General features: G+C 54.3%; 1 protein-coding gene across 1 annotated transcript; it reads right to left on the bottom strand.

Moving 5' to 3' along the window:
- Nucleotides 1–789: 789 nt before the first annotated feature.
- KRT80 (keratin 80) lies at nucleotides 790–24,346 on the bottom strand. Its single transcript, XM_008566128.1, has 9 exons — nucleotides 24,017–24,346; nucleotides 16,965–17,173; nucleotides 11,760–11,820; nucleotides 11,371–11,466; nucleotides 4,910–5,074; nucleotides 4,253–4,378; nucleotides 3,414–3,634; nucleotides 2,929–2,984; nucleotides 790–2,793 (listed from the first exon to the last, which is right to left on the bottom strand). Exons 1-9 carry the CDS (start codon nucleotides 24,314–24,316, stop codon nucleotides 2,669–2,671), a joined length of 1,359 nt encoding a protein of 452 aa, XP_008564350.1. The 5' UTR covers nucleotides 24,317–24,346; the 3' UTR covers nucleotides 790–2,668.

The raw sequence follows: 24,346 nt of genomic DNA, 5'->3' as shown, positions 1-24,346 counted from the left end.
GATGAGGAAACTGAGGCTCCACTTGCCCGAAGACTCATTACTATTGAGAGGGTGGGCCAGCACGTGAATACTTCAAAGTTCCTTCTTCCCCACCAAAATTCCTTTCCTTGAAACACCTGTTCCTCCTTCAGTCTGTCTAGCTTCTTCATGCTTACTTAAAGCCCCACTTCCTCCAAGCAGCCTGTTCCAATTCCCTGGTTCCCTTCACAGCCCTTCTCTTCTCTGACCTTTAATAGCACCCACTTCTGACCTGGCGAGGAAATACAGGATGGCTATCTTGAGTCAATATCTTATCTCTCAACCTGACTGTGAGCTTCTTGCAGTGGAGGGGTGGAAAGCAATCTTGGTGTCTTAGTGCAGGGCTGGGCTTGGAGAAGGTCCTCAATCCTTATTTGTTGATCTGAAATTCGATTTTGCAGGATTAGGCCTGTACCCATCAGAATATATACTGGGTTGTGCCAATCCCACAGTCAGACAGGAGTGCTTTGAGAAAGAACCATGGCACCACTTGGGAAATCCCCCATGTATGTGCTTGCTAAGGCAACCCACATGGTGCCTGCACATGTTAGGAGGCACTGGGAACATAGGACAACGTTGCTACAATCTCACTGTAGGTTGATGGGGCAGGAAACCTTTTCACATCCAAGCTGCATTGGTCTGAAAGTATAACTAGGTCTCTAGATCCCCTTGCCTATAATTGGAGAATTCCTAACATCCTGTGGTCGACCTGATTGACCAGTGACTGGCCAATCCCGAGAGGGGAGATAAAAACAGACACACAGCTTTATCCATGGATAAATCTCAACACTTTATTCATCCCTTGGCAGGGAGAGGGGGACATTGCCCCATGATAGTCAGCCAGTCAGGTGGGGTGGCTGGAATGTGTTAGCTATCGAGATAGAACATATAGCACTGATTATGCAGAAACAGGAAGGGAAGCAATAAGTTAAAAGCCACATAAGTTATGAAAAAATAATATATACTTTATATATCTTGTATCCCCACTGAGGATTTGCTCCCTTGGAAACCAACAAAGAGCCTGAGAAAAAGCAGCAATCGGCAGCACCCTCTTTTGGGACTTCAGGGATGAGTATGCATCTGAATTACCGCTGGCCTGGGAGAGTCAGTAGCCTGTCAGCACCCCCTACAGCACCATGAGGCCTAGGAGGAGCCAAGGCCTTGAACCACCTTGTCCTGGAAAACGAGATGAATGAATCAGAGATGGGTTGCAAGAAGTGGTGAGGCAAGGGGCAGGTAGGGGAGATGAGAGGGGAGAGAAGGTAGCTTGTTGAATGGCAGGTGGGAGCTGCTAGGATCCACCTGCATGCCCCAAAGGTGAGAGCCAAGACAGCAAATAGGGGCAGTCCTACCAACCCCAGATTTTCTTGCTGGATGTAGAATTTTTCTCTTTGGCTGAGCCCTTTTAAAGCTGTCACTGGGGCTCCACAGCCCGACCTCAAGGGCTCAGAAGCTCCCGGACCTGCTTGGACTGTGACTTCTTCATGGCCCGCCAGAGGCAGGTAGAATGGGCACGGGGGGAGGAAAGGGCTGGAGGGGAAAGAAAAGAAGGACATATAACTCCCCAGATGTAGGATGTTCCTGGGCTCCTCCGTGAATGCAAAGTGGGGGAGGGCCTGGCTGTTTGGCCCAGTGGAGAGTAGAACAGAGGCCCTGAGAAGTGGAATTCATGGGAAATGGGCCTGGGGTTTCATGGTAGGGGCGGGGCCAGGGGATTCCAGGGCCTGTCACACCAAAGCCAGGTGTTTAGGCTGGGAAACACCTGGGCGGGGGGCAGAAACTCAGATCCCAGACTCGATGGTGAAGCCCAGAATGGCAGGGAGGATCTAATTCTCCTGCGTGCTCTCAGGCTTCCATCTGGCTGTCACTCCCAGGGAGTTGAATATGGCAAGAATAGCTTCTAGAAAACGTGCTGGGATCTAGCTGGGGCAGCCTGTCTAGTTCTGACTCTGACCTACTGGGAGGGATCCATGGGAGCAGGGGTGGAGGGTACAGGTGTTCAGGCTGATCTCAGAGGTGCAGGATCAGGTCCCAAACAACCAGGGACCCTTCTCCCCCAGCTCCTTAATACTGTCAGGTCTCTGGGAAGCTCACATGGTACAGGAAAGCCAAAGGGTATTCAGCACCCAGCCTCCCCAGGAACTAGAGATACAGGGCAGGGCCCGGCCGTCCTCCTCAGCCGCAGCCCATAGCCTGGGCTGGCTGACGGGGGGCACCACCCTCAGTTCCAAGGCAGCAGCAGGGCAAGACTTGAGATATGAGTTTAGGGCAAGCATTGGGCAAGAGTCAGAGAGACCTTGATCAGAGCTGTACATGGGAGGAAGAGCCTCAGAGGAGTGAGGAGGTGAGGCAAAACTGACCCCAAATTCCAGTTTACCCAGCCAGGAGAACTTCTGGCCAGAGGTTGGAAGGGCGGGACTGTGAGATACTGACACAGAGTGGAGTGGCCTTGAATTGCTTGTGACGTCCTCTCCCACCCAACTCTTGCTACTCACAAAAACATAGTCATGGTTTCGGACCCTCCTCCTCTGTTCAGTATCAGGTTTTGCTCTCCCTCCCAACCTAGAGGCTCCAAGCTGCTTTCTTGAGTCTAGCTTAAGTCCCTCCTGCTGCAGTGGGAGTGACCTGGGGTTCCTGGGGTCCAGCTGCCTTACTCCGAGGCCTCCGACTCCTGCGAGAGGTACTTCTCTGACATTTCGGTGATTTTGATCACATGGCCTTTGATGTTCTTCTTCTTCCGAGAGGGGGCCTTGCAGAAGCCTGACTTGGAGGCAGCTACAGGGGACATAATGGGTGGGGGAGGGAAGGGGCTGGAGGTTTGGGAGCCATTTAAAATGATGCCTTTACGGTCATGATCCCCCCACATCCTGTCCCCTCCCCACCATGGGTTCTTGGGGCAAGTAGACTCACCGGTTCTGGATCTGGACTGCACTGTGCTGACCATGGTGGCCGAGGGCAAGTCCATCCTGGGGGTTGGGGAGGGATATGGTGGAATGTGAAGGGAGCCTGTGGCTTAAGCTCCCCTGGGACTGGGGGCTGGCAAGTAGAGAGCAATTCTTGGTTGTCACTCCCAGCTCTTGGGTTGCCCTGCTGTGTGACTCTAGCTAGCCAGCTTGCCCTCTCTGGGCCTCTGTCCCCTCTCCCCTGCATAGATGGCTAACATTATTACATTAATGTTCCCCATCACAGGTGAGCCATGTTTATGAGCAGCCCATTTCTCATATGGGGAAACAGAATTTAATGATCTGTGCCAAGGTCCCAGTTTGTAAGTGGCTGAGCTGGGACTTGAATATGGGCCTGCCAGGCTCACTGAGTCCCACTGGAAGAGAAGGCTGACTTCGTGTGGACCTGAACCTCAGACCTCCCGCTCCTCCAGCCTGCAGCCTCACCCTCACCTGCTCTCCTCGCCCTCCACCAGCTTGCGGTAGGTGGCGATCTCGATGTCCAGGGCCAGCTTGACATTCATGAGCTCCTGGTACTCGCGCAGCTGCCGTGCCATGTCCTGCTTGGCCTGCTGCAGGGCGGCCTCCAGCTGGGCCAGCTTGGCCTTGGCGTCCTGGAAGGCCAGCTCACCCTCCTCCTCTGCTGCCTTGATGTTCTCCTCGAGTTTCAGGCACTGCAGCCAGAGGGCCAAGGGAAGGGAGGGAGTGGGCTGGGGCCAGGAGTCACCTCTGTCCTTGGTGGGGGTATGCATGGGGAGGGAGGGCTAAGCAATGGCATTGCTGGGCATGGTCATGCGTTGCAATGCAGCAGGAGGGAGTTCAGTTAGACCTAAAGAGGCACTTTCTTAAGGCCAGAGGGAAGTACCACAAGCCTCTAAAGGAGCCTGTCCCAGATGTCCTTACATGGCAGCATTCACTCTGAAGGCTTGTCCTGGCTGGAAGCCAGGACTTAGGCTTCCATTCCCTTCTCTCTGTATAGTTGGCTGGGGGCCTGGGAGGGAGGCAGTGAGCTCTGGGTGTGTGTGGTGGTGGGGGTTTCTAATGTCTCAGCAGCCCTGGCAGTTTACAGAGCACTTTTATATGCAAAGCTCATGTGATACTCATAGCCACGTTAGGAGGCTGTGCCACTATTCCATTTGACAGGTTAGAAAACAGACACAGAGGCGCTAAGTACCCCGCGCAGGGTCACTCAGTCTGGGTTTGCGTGTACTCAGCACGCGCGTGTGCGCACGTGCACATCTCCCTGCTCTCCTCACTGCTCCTGCCCCCAGATGGGACCTCCAGACACTCACATGGCTCTTGATGGAGAGGATCTGGGATCGGAGCTTCTGGATGCGCACGTTGAGGTCAGCGATCTCACTGCGGCTGCTCTGGAGGCTGCTCCCAAACTCAGCCGAATGGGCAGCCTGCTCCTCCAGCTGAGGGGCATGGAGGTCACAGGTGCTGGGTCCCTCCCAGCACCCCTCGCCCATCCTTTCCCCTTCAGCCCCCCATCCCATCTCCAACAACTCTGCAGTCCACCACTCCCCCGCCAGCCTCCCTCTCTTGTTCCCACCATGTCCCTCTCTGGATGTCCTCCTTTTAGCTACCCTAGATGAGCCTCATGGGCTGTGCCTGCATCTGGCATGTTATCACTGGGTGACAGCACCACTCTGAGCTCCTGGAGGGCACAGGTGGTGGGCTTCGTCCCCCCTCCCACCCCCTCACCGGCTACCCCTCAGAGCCTGACACAGTGCGGGGCTCTCCCATTCTCCATGCCTGCCTGTGAGCTGACTGCTCTGGTCTCCCCTGCCTGCCCCATCCCGCCTCTGGGCTTCCCCATTCCCCTCTCATTGACTCTCAGGACACAGAACTGCAAGTGACCTCAGCCATCACTAGTCTAGCCCTGTTTGTGGCTCAGAGAGAACTGTCCAGCCTCCTTCTCCCACCCTGTATGGTCAGCCCCAAACCTGGCTCCGGGAGTACGCCTCGGCCTCCTCCAGGCTGCGAGCTGCAATGGCATCATACTGGGCTTTCACCTCCTCCACGATGCCGCTCAGGTCGATGTGGCAGCGGCTGTCCATGCCAACGGTCACTGATACATCCTTCACCTGGGCTGCCAGGTCCTTCAGCTCCTGGCCGGGCATGGAGGGCTCAGGGCTTGTGGGAAGGGCATGAGGACCCACAACCACCCACAGTCCCTTCATCCCCAGGGTGAGCAGAGAATGGGCTGCTCCTTTCCTGTCTCCCAGGAGAGGTGAGGAAGGGTCAATGCCTCCCTGCCGCAACTCCCCAGGCTGGACTCTGGAAGGCAGCACGTAGCCCCCTGCTCGCCTGCCTGTTGTCTTTCCTCTCAGAAAGGAGGGGCGGGGGACAAGGAGAGACTCTCGGCTCCTGAGGCCCAAGCCACAAGCCTTATTCCCCTTCAGTTTCCCCACTGCCTGCACTGTTGTGCACCCCCAGGTTGGGACATGCTCCTTCTGGCTGATGGTGCTGAAGGCCCAGGAAGCCACATGCCGGGGCTGGGGACTCAGGCCATTTGCTCACTGTTTCAAGGCTCTGTGGCTGCAGCTGCACCTCACCCCCTGGACAGGAGCTCCCTGAGGCCTGGCAGAGCCATGTATAAATCCAGGCCCCGATGTCTGGTAAGAAAGCTTCTCAGTTTATTGAATAAATATTAGAAAGGAGGCCTGTGAATGATGAAGGGCAGGGGTGGCGCTAGAGTCCAGGCAGCACTGCCTCTGACACTCTCCAGGGTGACCCAACACCTGCTCCCCTTCTAGCTGAGAGAGCTTGCCGGAAACAATGACAATATTTTTACTCCTCCTCCCTATCCCTGGAGACCTCTGGAAAATGGTAAAAGCCATCTCCCTGAGGGCTTGCTCACTTAGGGCAGACTGCGTGCTGAGTCTCACATTTCATCCTCACCAGGCTGGCCTAACCTATAGTTAGCCCCAGATCACAGTGGAGGAAATTGAGGCACAAAGAGGTCATGGAAACAGTTGTGAGTGACAGATCTGGACCCCAGAGCAACTCTGCTGCTGCTGCAGTCCTTTAGAGGGGTAGAGGAAGACAGGGACGCTGGCTTTCAATCATGCACAGCCTGAGAGCTTTCCAGCCAGAATGCTCAGGGGTGTGGGGAGAGGCAGTTGGAAACAGGGGGCCTGAGCCCTGGCTGCTTCCACTGGAGGAGCCTGGCAACAAACAGGCCGGGTAGGGCCTCAGCAGGGGAGGAGCGAGCGGGAGTAAACAGAGCGTCCCTTGCCAGCATTGTGCCCAGAGCATGAGTCAGATGGCCTGGGGGGCAGGGAGGGGCCAGGCAGGGCGGCATGGGCTGCACAACTCTCCTTCTGCATTCACAGTCCACCCCAACCCCTATTTCAATCATTAAACTTCAGCCAGTATTCCCATTTTTCTGATTGCCTTGTAATTTTTTTTTTTTGATAAAGTTTGCCAAGAAGGGGCAGGACAAGGAGCATTGAAACCCACCACCTTCCTTATAATTTTTTAAAACTTGTTTGTTTGAATCAGGATCCAAACAAGATCCATACATTGCAATTGGTCCATATGTCTCAAAGTCTCTTTTAATCTACAGACAATCCCTCTGTTTCTGTCTCTTTTTTTCCTTGTACTTTTTTCTTATTGAAAACACCAGTTGTCAGGGCAGGCCCATGGTTCACTCGGGAGAGTGTGGTGCTGATAGCACCAAGGCCACGGGTTTGGATCCCTATATAGGGATGGCTGGTTCGCTCACTTGGGAGAGCGTGGTGCTGACAACACCAAGTCAAGGGTTAAGATCCCCTTACCGGTCTTCTTTGGAAAAAAAAAAAAAATAGAAAACACCAGTTGTCAGGGCAGGCCCATGGTTCACTCGGGAGAGTGTGGTGCTGATAGCACCAAGGCCACGGGTTTGGATCCCTATATAGGGATGGCTGGTTCGCTCACTTGGGAGAGCGTGGTGCTGACAACACCAAGTCAAGGGTTAAGATCCCCTTACCGGTCTTCTTTGGAAAAAAAAAAAAAATAGAAAACACCAGTTGTCTGCCTTGCAGAGTTCCCCACAGTCTGGATTTTACCAATTGTACCTTTGTGTCAATGTTCAACACGCTCCCATGTTCCCTATATTTCCTGAAGCGTGGCAGTTGGATCAGGAGGCCTGCTCAGATCTAGGGTCAGCGTTTAAGCTCGTGACTGCATTCTGACCCTGTTCCTGACTTGGGACCCCCTCCTGATCCTCTGTCCATCTTTACACTCAGGGAGGTTGTGGTGGCGCCTCTGGTTTCTGTCCTTGGCAGAGGCTGGGACTTCTGAGGGGTAGCTTGTGTCCTGGAGCTGTAGGCTAATGGGGTGAGGGTGGGTCAGCCAGGGCTGCGTGCCAACCCTAGCCCACTGGTACTTCCTGGTGACAAGGATGCGCTCCTGGAAAAGGAATATTGGGCAGTGGAAGGCATTCAGAAGACCCTCTAAGGCAACCTGTCTCTGCCTAGGAGCTGGCAGGACCCTGGGCTCAGTGGCCAACTGCCCCTTTGGTCTTCTGCCAAGGGGTTTCGGTTGATCTTCAAATGAACTTAGCAGAAATCTCTGGGCAAAAGCAGGCTGAGGGTCCAACATATGCCAGACTCAAGTCGATGGTTACCATGGACTCATGCCCGACCTCTGCTGCCCCTGGTTACCGCCTGCCATTTCCCACATGAAACCAGCACTCTGGCCAGGGTTTGCCTGTCGACAGTTTTGGAGATGCACATTGTGGGGGATCCCGAACAGTGACACTTTTAGCCCAGGCCTAATTTGGCATTGGTTATGGCCCAGGACAAGGCCAGGGCACTGTCAGGACACACTGTAGGAGGGCTTCCCTGTCAAAGGGAAGGGATTGGAAAACACAGCTGATGGAGCGGCCTCAGATCCTTTCTGGAAAGAGGCAGTGTAAGCAGGAATTTGATAAGTAGAATCAGGAAATGGAGCGTTCAGAACATCTGCAGACCTGTTCAGACATGCTGGCCCCCGCCAGCCTGCAGAGGGTATAACAATGCTGGCTTGAGTGGTATGAAGGTGCCACCATGAGATGGGCCCCCTGGAGAGCATGTGAACTTCCAAGTTGATGAGAATTAAGCCACAATACATTTTAGGGCTGCCCTTAGGATTCAGAGCCTGAGAAGCTGTGGTGTGTGTGAACACCCTCACTGTGTTCCCCACATCAGGGCAGACAGTGATTCTCATGGGGTAGCTTAGTGCTGGCTAGTGAAATGTAGTGCTTAATGGCACAGGACTCTGAATACTACCACCTCTTATTAGTTGGGTAAACCTGGTCAGGTTTTTAAACCTTCCTGAGCCTTGGTTTTCTAATCTGAAAAGAGCTAATGTTTATTAAATGCTTATCATGTACCAGACGCTGTTCTAAGTGCTTTAGGATATATTAACAAAATAAATCCTCACAACAGCCCAGTGAGGTAGGCGCTATTATTCTTTCCATTTTACGGATGGGGAAATTGAGGCAGAGAGAGAGAATAATCTGCTCCAGTTCACATAGTTACTGAGCCAGGATTCACATCCAAGCTGCTCTAAAGACTGTACTCTCTTAATCATTACCCCTACTTCATAGGGTGTTGTGAGGATTAACTGAGATTAAGTCTGGAAAGCACTTAGCACAGGGCCTAGAATATAGTAAGAGCTCCATAAACGGTAGCTAAGGATACGATTGTTGTAATTGGTAAAGGCGATGAAGCTGGGATGAAGTGTCCAGGGGCAGAGCAGCCTATTCCTGGAGTAGCCTCTCTGCCAAAGCTGTTTAGACAGCATGGGTTTCTCTCGCAGGGACTGGCCTCCCAGGAGGTGCACCTGGGGGCAGGGGGCTGTTGGCAGATTCTACAGCTCATCTCCCTGGAACCAGCGTTTATGAATGGGGCAGGCAGTGTTCCAGCTTAATGTAGCCAGGGCCCAAATGCATTTGAGAGCTGGACCGTAGCTCAGAAGCTGAGGGGGAATGTGAGCTTCTGCCAGCCTAGGGTCCTCTCACTAACCTGTGTCCCTGTGGGGGAGGTGTAGACAGGTTACCGAGGAGGCTGCAGTGTGGAGACGAGGCCCTGAGCAGATCATGGCCAGTGGCTCCTGCTCAGCTGGCTTTGCAGAACTTACCCTGGGTGTGTGTTTGTGTGTGTGCATGTGCACACGTGTGTGTTGGGGAGAGGCAGGGCTGTTTTCTGGGACACAAGGGTGGGCCTATATAGCAAAGCTTTTCTGATCTGATGTCTGCTCCAAAACTGAAACTAGAGTGTCTAGCCCTCCTGGGTCTACTTGCATTCTGCCATATTTTTCTTCCACCTGAGGTAGCCACGGCTGCAATTGCTTAGACCTGCTCTGTCCAGTGAGGCAGCCACTAGTCATGGGGCTATTGAGCACTTGAAATGTGGCTAATCTCAACAGAGATGAGCTGTAAGTGTAAAATACACATCTGATTTCAAAGACAGTATGACAAAAAGAATGCAAAATGGCCCAGTAATTTTTATATTGATTATGTCTTGAAATAATCATATTTTAGATATATCGGGCTAAATAAAATATATTATTAAAAGTATTTTTTTTTCTGTCTCTTTTTACGTGGCAACTAGAAAACATTAGAATTACATATGTGGCTCATATCGTAGTTCAGTTAGACAGTGCTGGCCTAGAGACCCATGGCTGTGGGATCTTCTTAGCAAGGGGTCAGTGTTGGCTTCTCAGCCTGCAGTGGTACATGGAGAGAGAAACAAATCTCACTCCAAATCGCCACCTCACTGCTTCCAAAGTAATAGTAATTGCTAGAATGCACTGGCACCTATTACCTTCACTACAGTCTCTTCTCCACAGCATACAGCATGTCCTGAAATGCCCCATGCACCACCCCTTCTAATGCCTACCCCCAATGCCCGCCATGCTCACATAAGGTCTGAACTCTGTCTCAGGGCCCCAGGCCCACATGAGTCGGCCTGCCAGGTCCTCTCTGGCCCAAGGCTCTGCCCTGCCCTGTCTGCTCTGACCACAGCAGCTTCTTTCCTTCCCTTTAATCTCTAAGCTCACTCCTGCCTCCAGGCTTCACACAGCTCTTCCCTCTGCCCGATGCCTTCTCAAATCTGCCCTGGGCCGTGCCATCCCTGTCCCTGGCCTCTGTTCGCTTGTACCTCCTCTGAGAGGCACCCTGGGCTGTGAAGCTCTCCCCTCCCTCCTGCTTTGCTATGTCACCTGCTTCTTTGCCTCCCAGCACGTGTTGCCCTCCAAAGTGATCTTGTTCAGATACTCGTTTACTTGCTCATTACCTGTCTCCTCTCCCTCAGTCGTACCCTCCTTGGAGGAGCGGCTTGTTCTGTCTTGCTTAGGCTGTGATATCCTTCATTTGTTAAATGAATAAATGGGTTTAGTCCTCAACAGAGCCTACGAGGCTGGTATTATTATTTTCCCCACTTTACAAATGAGGAAACGGAGGCACAGAGAAGAGAAATAACTTGCCAAAAGTCACAGAAATGGTGTAAAAGGCTGAGTCAGGACTGGGGCCCAAGGGCTGCAAACAGGTCTCTGTCTCATGGAAGCCCCAGCTGGGGGCTGAGGCTGCTGGGGACTGAGGCTGAGTGTGGCCTGTGAGCAGCCTCAAGGCCCACTCCCCTTTCTACAGGATGAGGCCGTGAAGCCGTGGTCAGCAGGCCATAGGGCCTGTCTAGCAGAACGTTTCAACTGCGGGGCACTTTGACTTCTGCTCTGCGCTTGGCAGCACTGCCAGAGCTCGGCACCAGCAGTTTGAAGCACAGAGCTGCCAGGCCTGTCATACCAACACGGATTCTGCTGCTCTTAGCTGAACAGAAGGTATTTGTGGAAGGGGCCTCTAGCCCAGGAACATCACCGATACCTCCTCACCCCTGAAAAAAGATGTGGAGAGGAGGACGAATGTCCTGAAGGATGCCCAGGAGCCAGCAGGGCCCACCTGTTACTGTGCTGGCAGCATGTGAGGCTTTGCTGGGACACTGTCCACCAGGCTCAGAGTGAGAATGTGCTCCTGAGACAACTCTGTCTGCCTTTTCTGGATCATTTTTGTCCTGGCAGAAGCTAGTATCATCTGGGAACCAGGAAATCTGACTATAGGTCTTCTCTGTCTTAGCTAAAAATGGGGAAGGGTGAAATGCATGCCTATCTGAGCTAGGACTGTGGGTGCCCAGGATTCAGGCTGTGAGGATTAGAGAGAGATTAGTTCAATACAAATGGTTGTTCAAGGCCCCTGGGCTCCTGAGGCCAGCCTCCTGCCCCTTGCCGGATGCACCTGGTCCTTTGCATGCCCTCAGCACTACAGTACACATGAAGACACAGTTCTCCCCAAGAGAGTGGCCTTTGGGGAACCTGTCCATGTTCCATGAAATGAGTAGCAAGGGGACAGCTCTTGGCTTGGTGACACTGGTCCCATCTCACTCACCTGTTCGTAGATGGTTTTCATCAGCTCCACGAAGCTCTGCAGGCCTTTTAATTTGGTTTCCAGTTCGGTCCGTCGAAGACACTCTGTATCCAGGTCCTGGGGTTGGGAGAGGTGGTGAGTGTAGGAAAGGGAATGGAGGGTCCCAGGGCAGGAGTGGGTGGGGGGGTTCTGCTTCCTGGGTGAGAGGGGGATGATTCCCAGAGGAGATCTGGCTCAGAGCCTGGGAAAAAGAGCAGGATAGGGACAGTGTATCTCTGTGTCTGTCTGTCTGTCCTGGGACTTAAGCCTCTGAAGGCTTTGCTTGGGTATAAAGGAAAGGAGATGATCCTGAGGGAAAGAGGGCAGAGGGCCCATGAGGAAGAAGCGCTGGGGCAGGCTGGGCAGGCTACCTTCTTCAGCTGGACAAAGGTGAATTCCATGTCTGTGCGCTTAGAGATCTCATCCTCATACCTGGAAGGGAGGGAGAGAAAGAGATTGCTCAGCTGGATGTGGTGGGAGCTTGGGGTTTGGTTAACTCTCCTTGGATGGGGCTCAGGGCCCCTGCCATTCCATTTGGTGCCTTGTGTCAATTAGAAAAAAGTGGCCCTCGTCAGGTGGATGCAATCTCATGTCTTCTATGACATATCCCTCTCTCCTGTGACACCTGGCATTGGCTCCTCATTCTATCACTCCCTCCTGGTGACAGTATTCTCCTGGCAGCTTCTGCCCTCTTCCTGGCTCTGCTCCACGTCCCCCTCCTCCAGGAGGCCTCCCCTCATTGTGCAGCCCTTTCCCCCTGGTACTTGGTTCCTTCCTCTTCTCCCTGTGTCTCCCCTGAGAATCTCAGGTTCAGACAAGCTGTGCCTTTGGTCAAGTCTGCTCAGAGAACCCTGCTCACACCTCTCCTCCTCCCACCTCTACCTCTTCCCTGCACCCTACCCTATCCCCTCTGCTTTGCCGGAAGGTAGGACACCACCCTGTCATGTTCCCTCCACAGGGAGGACAGAAAAGCAGGAAATTTGCTGACACAGTGTGTTTAGGTAAGTAACTTCACCTGTCCTCCCATGGCTTCCTCTTCTACGTGTGTGTGTGTGTGTGTGTGTGTGTGTGTGTGTGTGTGTGTGCAGGGGCTGACAAAGTCCACCTTGGATGCAATGGCAAGCAGTTATATGACATACAGTCAGTGCTTGACACAGTACAACTCTCTTCTCAGTTTGTCCTCTTCCTTACTCAAGTCCACTTTGCATTTGGAACTAGGACACTGTTGGGTGTGGGGTCAGGATCCCTGGATCCCTGACCTTACCCTCTTCCTCCCCAAGATGTTTGTCTTGGGCCCTCAGGGTGGGAGTCTGCAGCCTCAGCTTCTTACCCTCGGCCCTCGTGCCCCAGCGGGTGTGGGGATTCTGTGGCTTCTGTTTTCTTCCCTCCTCTCCAGGGAATGCCTGAATCACTGGCAGCTCTAATTATAGCCGCCTGCCTGCCCCAGGCCCTGACCTCACAGCAGGGGCAGAGTCACTCATTGCCCAGCTGGCTGGACCTGCCTCCCCTCATACCTTCTGTCCCCCAGCCCACCCAAGGGGCTTTGAGGGTGCAGGTTACGGGGGTTGGGCGGGGGGTAGGGGGCAGAGAGAATGTTCTGCTGTCTGGGTCCAGTTAAGGAGAACAAAATGCCCAGAGTGCCTTGACTGGGGTGGTGTGTGTGTGTGTGTGTGTGTGTGGGGTACAGGTGCAGTGTGCCACCCCCCTTGTGCTGGGTGCTTTCCCTGTAGCCCTCCTGGGAGCCTCAGAGCCTCCGCCAGTGAGGTCCCATTGGTTCCATTTCACAGATGAGGGAACGAGGCTCAGAGAAGGGCTTGGAGGCTCCTGTGGTGTGCTGGTTAAGCCTGGGGCTCCAGAGCCAGACAACTGGGGCTCAGTGCTGGCTTCCTTGCTAATGAGTTGTGTGACCTTGGCTAAGTTAACTGTGTGTGCGTGCCTTGGTCACCATAACAGCGATGCCATGAGCATGAAACAGGTTAATACACAAGTGCTCACAGCAGTGCGTGACACCCACTAAAGCTCAGGCTCTCTGCCATGGCCTCCAGCATGCTTGGGGAGAAGCCCCAGGAAGCCTCAGCACTGAGTGCAGGGCGGTTCTCCGCACACCCTTCACAAATCCTTAGGACTGGGCTGCCTGCAGCAGGCTTCCCACTGGAATCTGGGCCTCTGAGGGATTCCTGCCCCAGGGACGGGTCTGGGGAGCCCTTCACTGACTGGTCCTCCCCATGCAAGTCCCATGGCTGAGCCCCCCGGCTGGACAGCAGAGTCCTGCCAGACTGGGGCAGGACCGTGCCCTTCCTGTCCTCCGTGTAGCCCTCCCTCCCCTCCTCATCAGCTGTGTCATTGCCCCAGCTCTGATCTCCATTTGGCCCACTGAGCAATTTCTAACTGCTTGGGGCTCGCTCCCCAACTTATTTTTAGCACTGTCCCCTGAAAAGCATTAGGAGGGGAACCTCAGGCCTTGGGCTGGGGGTGTTGAGCCCTGTTAGAACCTTCCACACCCTTGAATGTGCCCTTGGCTGTTGAGGGGATGGGAGGGGAAGCTGTCTCTAGGTGTCACTTGCAGACCCACCAGATGGAAATCTGCTGGGACCCAGGGGAATGGAGGCAGGGTGAGTTGAGGGGGGACAAGCTGCCTGGCAGCCACTCTGGGAAGCCTCCCCTGGCAGAGAAGGACGCCAGGGCTGAGGGGACCAGAGGGGGCATCCTCATGGTATCCCGCCTAGGCTGGGTCTGCCCTGCCTCTGGACCTCCAGGTGTGCTTGGTGGGTGGGATGGGATGGGAGCAAGGCCTGAACCCCAGGGGAGAGGCTGGTGGTGCAGCAGGGACATTGGGCTGAGGCTGGACGCTGGTTCCAGTGTGGAACAGTCCCTGTAAGTTTACTGCTAGTGCATTCCTAAGCTTCATGTGAATTAGAAGAAAGCCACCTACTTCAGGGGGTATTCCACCTTGCACCAGCTTGCACAGGATTTAACTGGATGCCAGCCCCATTCACCCCCTTCAACAACATGCTCCTGTGCAGCGAACAGGTTGCACAACTGTATGTGGCGTCCCTGAGTCAATTGCTGTGTGGCCTTGGGCAAGTTGCTTCCCCTTGCTGGGCCTCTGCTTCATCCTTAGCAAATAGAAAGGTTAGACTAGCCTACCCTTGGGGTCCCTGCTACCTTAAAGCCCTTGGAAGTCTCCACCTCCACGGAGGTAAAGGTGATGCCTTCTCCCCCACTCCACCCCCAATCCTCTGCCAGTCAGCCAGCCACCAGCTCCCAAACCTGTTCTCAGGCCCTTTTTTTTTTTTTTTTTTTTTTTTTTTTTTTTTTTCCGTGTCCGGCAACGGATCGCAACCCTCAGTGTTGCCCCCGTACCGGACCGGGGACCGGCAACGGGACCGCAAGCCTCGGTGTTGCTCCCGCGCCTCGCTCAGCCAGTGAGCGGGAACCGGTCTGTACATGGGATCCGAACCCTCGGACGGGAGCGCCGCCGCGCTTCCCAAGCGGCGCACTATCCAGTGCGCCACCGGGCCGGCCCTCTCAGACCCTTTTTAACTTGTCACACCTGCACACCGTCCCCCATCTCCCCCCGGCCAACTTGTTTATTTCTGGGAGTAAGGCTGATCTCATCGGCCTTGTAGAGGCAGGGCACAGCTCCTCCCCGTCACAGTTCAACCTGGCATCTCCTGACTCCAGGGGGTCCCAGGCTCTGCACAGCCAGACTGTAGCTCCCTTGGCTCTGGCCTGCAGACCCAGAAGCCCTCCAGCCTTACCATTAGGTCTAGTTTCTCCTTCCTCAACTTGGGTGGGTTTCCTACCCAGAGAGGGGAAGAGGCCCTGAGCCTAAACAGTAAAGTCAGATAGTGGGCAGATGGAAACCAGGCAGCAGACCAAAGGAGGGGCTGAGCCGGACTAAAACAATGAGTAGTATTCATACAGAACTTCCAGTTGTGAAGTGCCTCCGTGGACATGATCTGGCTAGGCTTGTGGGAGCAGCCTCACCTGGTGGCTGGCTGAGGTTAGGGATGGGACTCAGCACATGGGGCTGTGTGACTGAGGTCAAGCCATGCCCTCTCTGGGCCTCTGTGGCCTTCCCTATAATAGGAGAACCCAAGGTTTCCTCCAGCTCTGCCATTCTCTGACCCTTTGAGTGCCCAGACCTGCTAGGGATCAGTGAAGTGGGCCACAGATTCTGGTGAACCGATGTGACTTCCCTCATCATGGTCAGGTGTTGGAGGCTGGGCCTCTCAGATGCCCTGTATATTTCCTAGGACCTGATAGGGCAGGCTCGGGGAGAGGTGGTGGACATCTGAGCCACAGCCCAGATCCCTGGGCCCCCGGGCAGGCTGCCCCCACTCCAGTCATGCCTGGCTGGCTGCACTGGAGATTGTGGGCCACACCTCAGATGGGCAGGGCCTGAGTCTGGGCTGGAGCCCTGGGGAAGGGGAGATGAGGGGTTTAGCCACACCCTGTCCTCCCCCACCCTGGCTGGGGGTCTCCTTGCAAGGAGACCAGACCTAAGGAGGGGGGTGCAGGGCATGGCCTCTCTACTCTGCCTCAGCCTCCTTTTCCCTGCAGCCCTGCCCACTGCCTGCTGAGAGGGTCACCTTTCTTTCTGAGCACCCCAAGTGTCCGGTCTGCCCTTCTAGACCAGCCAATTCAGTTCAGCAAACCTGTGTTAAGAACCTGCTGTGTGCTGGGAACTTCACCCTTCTAGCGAATAGGAAAGCTGCCACTGATAGCATGCTGAACTTGTGGCTTCCTCCTCAAACCGGTCTTAGGTTGGTGTCAACCCTCGTCATTCCCATTTCACACAGGAGAAAACTGAAGTTCAGATATTCAGCAGCTTGCCAGAGGTCACAAAGCTAGTGAACAGTGGGGGCAAGGATTAAACCCCCAAGCCTGTTTCATAACCACTGGGAAGTCCTGCCCACCAACTGTTTGCCCACCTGTCTGTCTACCCATTAAGCTGTAAAAGCACCTTGCCGGCCGGGGCTGTGTTTTTCCTCTTCTCTCTAGCTCCCAGTCTACCTTGATGCCTGGCACGTATTACCTATAGGGGATTGCTTCTTTATTCAAATAAAACCCACCCTTTTGCCTGCCTGCACCGGCTGCTTCTCTCTCTTTTCCAGCCCAGTTGAGTTAAAAAATCTGAAGCCATAGCCAAGGCAGAAGCTCACCTGTTGTTGTAGTTATTGACATAATTTCCTGTTGCTAGAGAGACGTGTGGGCAAGAGCAGGCATGTTTACAGGCACGAGAGGAGGGCTGCTTGAGTTGGGGATGTGGCTTCTGACGGTACCCAAGAGCCAGCAAATGCAGGGTTGGCTATGATCCCGTCCAAGGCTGACTTTGTTGTAAGGGCCACTATTTGGGAGGGGGTGGCTATAAGTTCACTGCCCTATCCCCTGTATTTAGAATACCGTCTGGCATGTACTAGTCCCTCAATAAATATGTCTCTGGTAAAGAAATGTTCCATACCTTCTTTCCTCTTTCTCTGGCTTGGGTACTCCTGGCTTGGGTGCCTCCTATCTGAGTACAGCTTGGTCTCAACCCCCTGGCCCCACGGCCCCCATAGGGCGAGACCTACCTGATTCGAAACTCCTCCACCTTCTGGAGCACCTGCAGCAGGTTGGCCTCCAGCTTTCCCCGCTCCTGGCTCACTTTTCGCAGTTCCTCTTGCAGCCGGCCCTGGTACTCCTGATAGAGGGGCCCAAGGTCGAAAGTGGCCGAATCTTGGCCCTGTAGGAAGCTCCAGCGGGTCTCCAACAGCTGGTTGCGCTGTTCCAGGGCTTGCACCTGGGAGAGCAGGAGGGTGGTGAGGGGGCCAGGTGTGGAACAGTTGGGGGCCAAGGCTCCAGGCCCCCATGGGGGCCTCCCTGGGATGTGGCAGCTCATCTACACACCTACCCAGGGCCCTCACTCAGCACTTCAGAATGCATCTCCGACTACTGATTGTTCAAACTGAAGATGGTGAGATAAGGAGAGGATCAGAGGGAGGTGGAGCCAATTAGCCAAGGTTTAGCAAAGTTTTCCTAGGGGAGGGCAGGGCCAGCTAGATGAGGGAGGGGAAAACAGGGTGGGAGAACGCCACAGGCTCTCCATGCCCACCTGGGGCTGGGGTGGGAGACACCAGGGACATGGGCATCAGACACCATCTGCTCCCCCACCCTGCTCCCCCGACAAAACCGACAATCCTGATCTCATCTTGTCTTGGAAACTCAGCAGGGTAGGGCCTGGTAAATACTTAAGTGTTAATCCTCTTGACAAACCAGCATTTGCAGCCTCTCCAAGCCTTGGTTTCCCCAGTTAGAAGTTGGGGATGATACACCTGCCCTCCTCTGAGGGCTGTTGGGGGAAGAACCCGGGGATGTGCTTTGGAATAGTGATAATGGCAAATGCTTATGCAGCCCTTACTGTGTGCCAGGTTATGTTCTAAATGCTTGACATGTTTAACCTATTAAATCCCTGCAACAACCCCATGGGGTAGGTATTATTATCAGCCGCATTTTACAGATGAGGAAACCAGGCACAGAGAGGTGAAGGAACTTGCCCAAGGTTACAAGATGAGCACGTGGCAGAGCCAGACCAGGAACCCAGGCAGTTTGGGTTTAGAATCTTTTTTTTTTTTCTTCCTTTTTTTGTCTTTTTTCGTGACTGGAAACGGGATCGCAACCCTCGGTATCGCGCCCGCACCTCGCTCAGCGAGTGAGCGGACGGGTCTCTATATGGGATCCGAGCCCTCGGCAGGAGCGCCGCACTCTATCGAGTGCGCCACCGGCCGGCCCCTGGGTTTAGAATCTTTTTTTTTTTTCTTCCTTTTTTTGTCTTTTTTCGTGACTGGTAACGGGATCGCAACCCTCGGTGTCGCGCCCGCACCTCGCTCAGCCAGTGAGCGGACGGGTCTCTATATGGGATCCGAACCCTCGGCAGGAGCGCCGCACTCTATCGAGTGCGCCACCGGCCGGCCCCTGGGTTTAGAATCTTTTAACTGCTACAACCTATGCCTCCTGTCTGTTGCTGCAGTCACCATGGACCCCGGCTGCCCTCCTGGCTGCCTTCTGCCTCCAGTGAGGGCCGGTTGTGCCTCGAGGATAGACTGGGAGGGCTCTGGGCCCTGCTGCTCCTCCCAAACTCAGCTTCCCATATGCCTCGTGCTGTCAGAGTCCCTCTTGGGGCCTCTCCTTCCCTCCACCCCCTGCAGCCCAGCTTGGCCTGGGGCTCTTCCTGCCTTTTCCCCATGCTGCCTGTCCTCTCCAGGCTCCAGCCTCCTGAGCACTCTCCTTCCCACCACCCCAAACACTCCCTGCCCCCTTCCTCCCCACTTATCCTTCCAGCTCCCCTCCTGCAGGAAGCCCTCCATGACTCTCAGCTTGAAGGACTCCCTGCTTCCCTCCAGTACCAAGACCCTCAGTGTATCTGCTCCACATTTGCCTGACCGCCACCCTCCTCATTAGCCGGGCTGGGCCTCCTCCCACCTCAGCTGGTGCTGCTGGCCCCAGGCTCCAGAAATGTAGCCTGAAAGAGCTGCCAGGAGCCTTTCACATCAGCTGATCTGTACTCTTCATTCACAGAGGAGGCGATGGAGGCAACGAGGGTCAGGTGACTTGTCCAGGGTCGCACAGCAACTTGGTGGCCAGGCTTCTCAAACAGACCCATCTGATGGCCACTGCCCATCTGGACCTTCATGGGGGTGCCAGGTGGGACCCTTCTCTCTCTGCCCTCCGTACACCCCCAGGTTTCATTTTCTTCCTGAGACACTCTGATAACCTGTTGGCATTGTCTATTGTGAATGTCAGAGGAAGTCTCCAGAAGTCCCCTTTGACATTCACGATAGAAGTCCATATAGACAATGCCGACAGGAATATTGGATGATGGCATTTGACGATGTCATCTGTGGGCTGTCATTCTCCTGCTTAACTCCATCTGCACTGCTTGAAGCTGACCTTAAGCCTACAGTCTGCTGTAGTCACAGCCAAACAGGTTCAGTAGGGATGGAGGTCAAGAGGATTTCTGCCTTGCTTTGTGAGCGTGAGAGGGAGCGTTGGAGGGGAGGTTTCTGCTCACCTCACCTTCCCTCCGTTTTGACAAGCAGGAGCCCCGTGTTTACACTGAGGGTGGGGCGAGAGGAGAGACGTGAGTCTTCTTCCTCCACCCATGAGCAACAGAACAACCTCCACACCAGGAAGTTTTTCCCTTAGTGTAACCTGCATTCCTCACGCTTTCAGCACTAGCTGGTCCAAGCCAGAGGCAATGATGGTCTTGGGAGCTTAGGGGCAGCCCCTGTCTCCTGCTGCCCTGGGGCAGTCACTTATTGTCTCAGTGGGTGGGATGCAAACTCATTCCCCACCCAGGACCTCCCCTGCGGAAGGCTCCTTCCACTCAGACAAAGGCCTGGGGAGGGCCGATAATCCCAGTGCCCTGCGAGGTGCCAGGTTAATTGTCTCCAGCCTATCAAGGCTGCCAAGCCCCTCATCTCTCATTCCTCCTCCTCTCTGTTCTGGTTGAGCCCCTGCCTTTAGATCACAGAGTGGCAGCTCTGGTAGGGGCCTCAGAGAGCAAATGCCTGGTCTGTCTGTCTTCTCATTTTACAGATGAGGAAACTGAGTTCCAGAGGCAGTGAACTCACTGTGGCCCAACTCCATGTTACTGGGCCTCCCAGCCAAAAAGCAGGGCTAGGCCAGGGAAGATTGTGGGGAGAGGTGTATTTTTGCAGGGGAAACTGGGCAGCCTAAATTGGAGCTCCTAGCTAGGGTTGGGGAACTCTTCGGGGGAGATAGGCTGACCACCTCAGAGGCTGCAGGTCTGGGAGCCTACAGGGCAGTGCCTCTGGGACAGGCAGGTCCTATTCCTCAAGTGATGGCCATCAAATCCCCTGCCTTCAGCCAGAAGTTGGCTTTGCCCAAGGAGCCTCAGTGTCTTCCTCAGGAAGGCTGGCTTATGTCTTTCTGCACACAGGCAGGGTATGACTCTGCTGACTTTGAGAAGTCACTCAGGTTTACGGGAAGACACTGTCCCCATCCCTCTGTCTCCAGGCGTTTCACCACTGCTCGTAGCTTTCACTATAGCTCCTTAGGCCGACCTTGGGCAGTCCTTCCTCCTGCTCACCTCCATCCCTCTGTTGTCTGCAGTGCAGGTGAGAGGGCAGCCAGCAGCCTCTGTGGACGCAGGCCCTGCGTGCTCCCTGCCTCCCTCGGCCTCCCTGCTGCTGCTTCTCCTCATCCCCTCATTGCATGACTGTGGCCGACCAGTCCTTCCACAGGGCTGCCCGCAGAGCAGAGCAGAGCAGAGCAGTGGAGTCTGAGGCACAGAGAGGGAGAGTGGCTTGCCCAAGAAAACACAGCCAGCGAAGAGAAGAAACAACACTGCTCCAGGGCCTTTCTGCCAACTCCCAGGGGGTCTCTCCCCTCCCCCCTTCCCCCTGTTCTCCTCTGACTCTTCCGCCTCTTCCCTTCATCTTAGGTTCACTCTGGTTTCTCTAGATATTTCAGAGGGCCCAGAAGGCTATGTGACTCTGGAGTGCCTCTGCCAGCTCCTCTGTTTGTCCAGAGCCCCCACCCACTAATCATGGCATCTTCCCCTGGTCCTTCCCCCTGGGCGCACATATCTCTCTTCGGCTCCGGGCTGCACTCCCACCCACCAAGTCCCTTCACTCCTCCCCCCAGCAGGGCTCCACCTTCCCCTCTTCTCCAGGCTCTGCCTGGAAGGGGCTCCCTGGGTTCTAGGAGCTCCCTGGGCTAGGCCCATTTATTTGATTTTTTATTTAACAGTTCTAAAGCACTTACCACATACCAGGTGTGTTCTAACGGCTTTTCAAAAGTTATCCCATGGGCCGGCCCGTGGCTCACTCGGTAGAGTGTGGTGCTGATAACACCAAGGCCCCGGGTTCGGATCCCATATAGGGATGGCCGGTTCGCTCACTGGCTGAGCGTGGTGCTGACAACACCAAGTCAAGGGTTAAGATCCCCTTACTGGTCATCTTTTTAAAAAAAAAAAAAAATACAGACAATTTCCCCCTATATCTCTGGGTCTGCATTCTGAAGGCTCCAGTGTCACATTAAACTATGACATAATAAAATTTATCATGCCTTTGCTTCATATTAATCTGTGTTTATGAGGTGATTTTTCAAAGAACCTTCAGGGGATTGAAGGGGATGTGTTCCCTTGACCCCTACGTGATCTTACCAGGTTTCCAAAACAGGGAATATCTAGTTCAGGGATCCTTCCTTATCCCAGGGGAACATACTCAAACTCCTTATTTATGTTTTGTACTAAGAACAATTTTCTACTTAATGAACATTTGTTCAAAGGTTAGCATTCAGCCTAATGCATGTGGGCATCTTAATAGCCAGCTTCAAACTAACTCCGATAAAAGACACAAAAGGAGAGATTGCTCTTATCAGGAGAAAATTTTATTAGCATTTGGATTTGGAAGAAAGAGATGGAGTGGAAGAAGAAACACAGCATGCTGCAAAAGCTCTTGAGTATTCGGAATAGATTTCTGAAGGAGGGAGGTGAAAGGGGTTACTGATCCACGGAGAGAAAACAGGTGTACCAAGGCACAGAGAGGTTAAATAATCTGCCCGAGGTTACAAAGCTTGTCAGTGGTGGACCCAAGATTTAAACCCAGATTTCACACTTAACCACTGCCTGCTTCCAGCTGGGCCCTCACAGCCTTTACAAGGAGACAGAGAAGGACATGAGCTAACAGACCTTCTCCATAGAGTTGGTAGATCAGCTAGGACTCCTTGGGGCAGAGCCCCAGCAATCAGGGCCCTCAAAGGGCTGGCATCTGCAGCTCCCTGTGTCCACTCAAAGGGCACCCATCTCAAGGCCAAGACTTAAGGGTTGGGAGGCTCCAATTCTGCTAAAGACCTTCAAAAGCATCATCACCCTGGCCCCTGGGAACAGGACCCCAACCCTGAGGACCCCTTCCCTGTTTCTACCTTTCCCCCACTCATGGCAAAGGCACAGAGTGATATTAGCATTGGTGTTCAAGGGAGAAAAGCCATCCATCTGAGTCAAATTACATAGCTCAGTGAAGCATTCCTTTTAAGGGATTAAACTGGGTTTGGTGGGAAGGTGGCTCTGCAGAGACCTGCCTCCCTGGGGCAGCTGAGCTGTTTTCGGAGGGAAAACCAGCCCAGCAATGTGGGGCTCTGTGCAGCAGGGCTGGGGGAAGGGATGCTCCATCTCTGTGGATGGTTGTACTTCTCCTACATGTACCTCACCTGGGTACCCCAGATGTGGATGAGGAAATTCTGGTCTAGGCACATGAATGGGAGAAGGAAAGAAATGATTCCCACCTAAGAGACTACTGGCTTTATGTCTCACAGACCTGAGTCCAAATCCAGGCAGTACTACTTGCTGGTTGTGTGACCTCAGGCAAGGCATTATCCTGTCTGGTTCTCAGTTTTCTCATCTACACAGTTGGGAAGATAACAGCCACTGCAGTGTTGCTGTGTGGGCTAAATTTCATCACATTTGCAATGTTCCTGCAGAGGGCCAGGCACAAGCAGATGTTCAATGTGTGCTCTTTTCTTCCCTCTGCCCCTGTCTGTGAGCTCCCACATCATAGAGCAGACCAGTCACATGCAGAGGAGCACAGAATCAGAGACCAAGAGGCAGACAAGGGACTGAGCCAGGGGTGGAGACTCAGCCTCTGGTTTCCTGGGAGGGTCATGAAGGTAGTTTTCCTCATCCGTGAAGTGGGCACAAAAATGTCTTCTTTCATAAGGTTGTTGAGGAAAATAGAGATAAATACGTAAAGCATCCCTTTGGTGCCTGGCACATAGTAAGCAATTAATCAATGTAAGAGGTTACTATTGTGATTGTTATTCTTGGGCAGGGCAGGAGGGAGCAGGCTGGAAGGGCTGGTCAGGAGAGGTTTCTTGGAGGAGGTGAGTAAAGAGCAGGTTTGGGAGGTGGGTTTGGGAGACTTGCTTGGGAACTTGCTTGCCCTGGGGTAGACATGGACACGAGTGCCCCAGACCAGCTGCAGGACATGGCAGTGGGGTCTGAGAAGTGTGGCGACTGGGGTGCCGGGGACTCGCTCCTCCACTCAAGTGGGGTGCGGAGGCCTGGCTGGCTGCCTGGTTCTGACGCAAGCTGCATCCCCTGCATTCCTAGGGCCTGACGTGCCGAAGCTGCATCCCCACTCGCCTCAGCTGGCAGCAGCCTCCTTCCGGCAGCCACACACACCCCCTTGGCCCTGCTGGATCTTTCAACTGGGGAAGTTAAGCAGGGCAGCCTCGAGAGGGTTGCTGCAGGCCCAGAGGCTTGAGGGATGGACAGGAAGGTGGACCTTGGGAGGTCATCTCCACTGTCCACCTGCCTTGGAGTAGACCGCAGACCATGCCTGCATCAGCCATTCCTGTGGGAGGCATCCTCTTGGCCACACTCAGTGTGCTCCCTAGTCCATGCCTGGGGGGCAGGGTGACCCCAGACCGTGAAGCATGCTATTGCTCAGACATTCCTCAGACGCCAACTTGGGACCCCTCTCTCCCCCATCTCTTGGCTTGGTTAGCCTGCCGAGTTAGCAATGCCACCTCCCCACTGGCTAGGGCAGGGGTGGGGCATGATGCTTGATGCCCAGGCCTGGCAGCCCTTAGTTTTTGGGACCCCTCTCCCACTTCTGCTCACCTTTCCAATCAGGGTGGCAAACTTGTCATTGAGGACCTTCATCTCCTCCTTTTCCTGGGTCTTCTGCTGCTGGACGGCCGGGTCCAACTTGAGGTCCAGGGGCTCCAGCAGGCTGGGGTTCACAGTCACCTTGGGGATGGTGCCAGTTGGCCAGCAGCCTGTGAGGCTGCGGGAGCTGAAGCCTGGCCCAGGGGCCCCGCAGCTGACCCATCCCGAGGTCCCAGGCCGGGGACTGCCTGCGGGGGTCACCTCACAGCTGCTGAGGCTGCTGAAGCCAACAACGCAGGAGTGGCAGGCCATCGTGGCCCCCCGGCCTGGGAGCAGGAGGGC

Source organism: Galeopterus variegatus, unplaced genomic scaffold (assembly GCF_000696425.1).
Source record: "Galeopterus variegatus unplaced genomic scaffold, G_variegatus-3.0.2 Scaffold224, whole genome shotgun sequence".
NCBI classification, from domain to species: domain Eukaryota; kingdom Metazoa; phylum Chordata; class Mammalia; order Dermoptera; family Cynocephalidae; genus Galeopterus; species Galeopterus variegatus.
The sequence above is the reverse complement of the archived record's forward strand: the minus strand, read 5'-3'. Positions and strand labels throughout refer to the sequence as shown.

Coding starts and splice junctions, on each gene's coding strand:
- KRT80 (XM_008566128.1), bottom strand. CDS start 24,316: ATGGCCTGCCACTCCTGCGTTGTTGGCTTCAGCAGCCTCAGCAGCTGT. Junction 17,174..24,016: donor TTGCCACCCTGATTGGAAAG/GTGAGCAGAAGT, acceptor CTGCTCTCCCAG/GTGCAAGCCCTGGAACAGCG. Junction 11,467..11,759: donor CCTTTGTCCAGCTGAAGAAG/GTAGCCTGCCCA, acceptor TCCCAACCCCAG/GACCTGGATACAGAGTGTCT.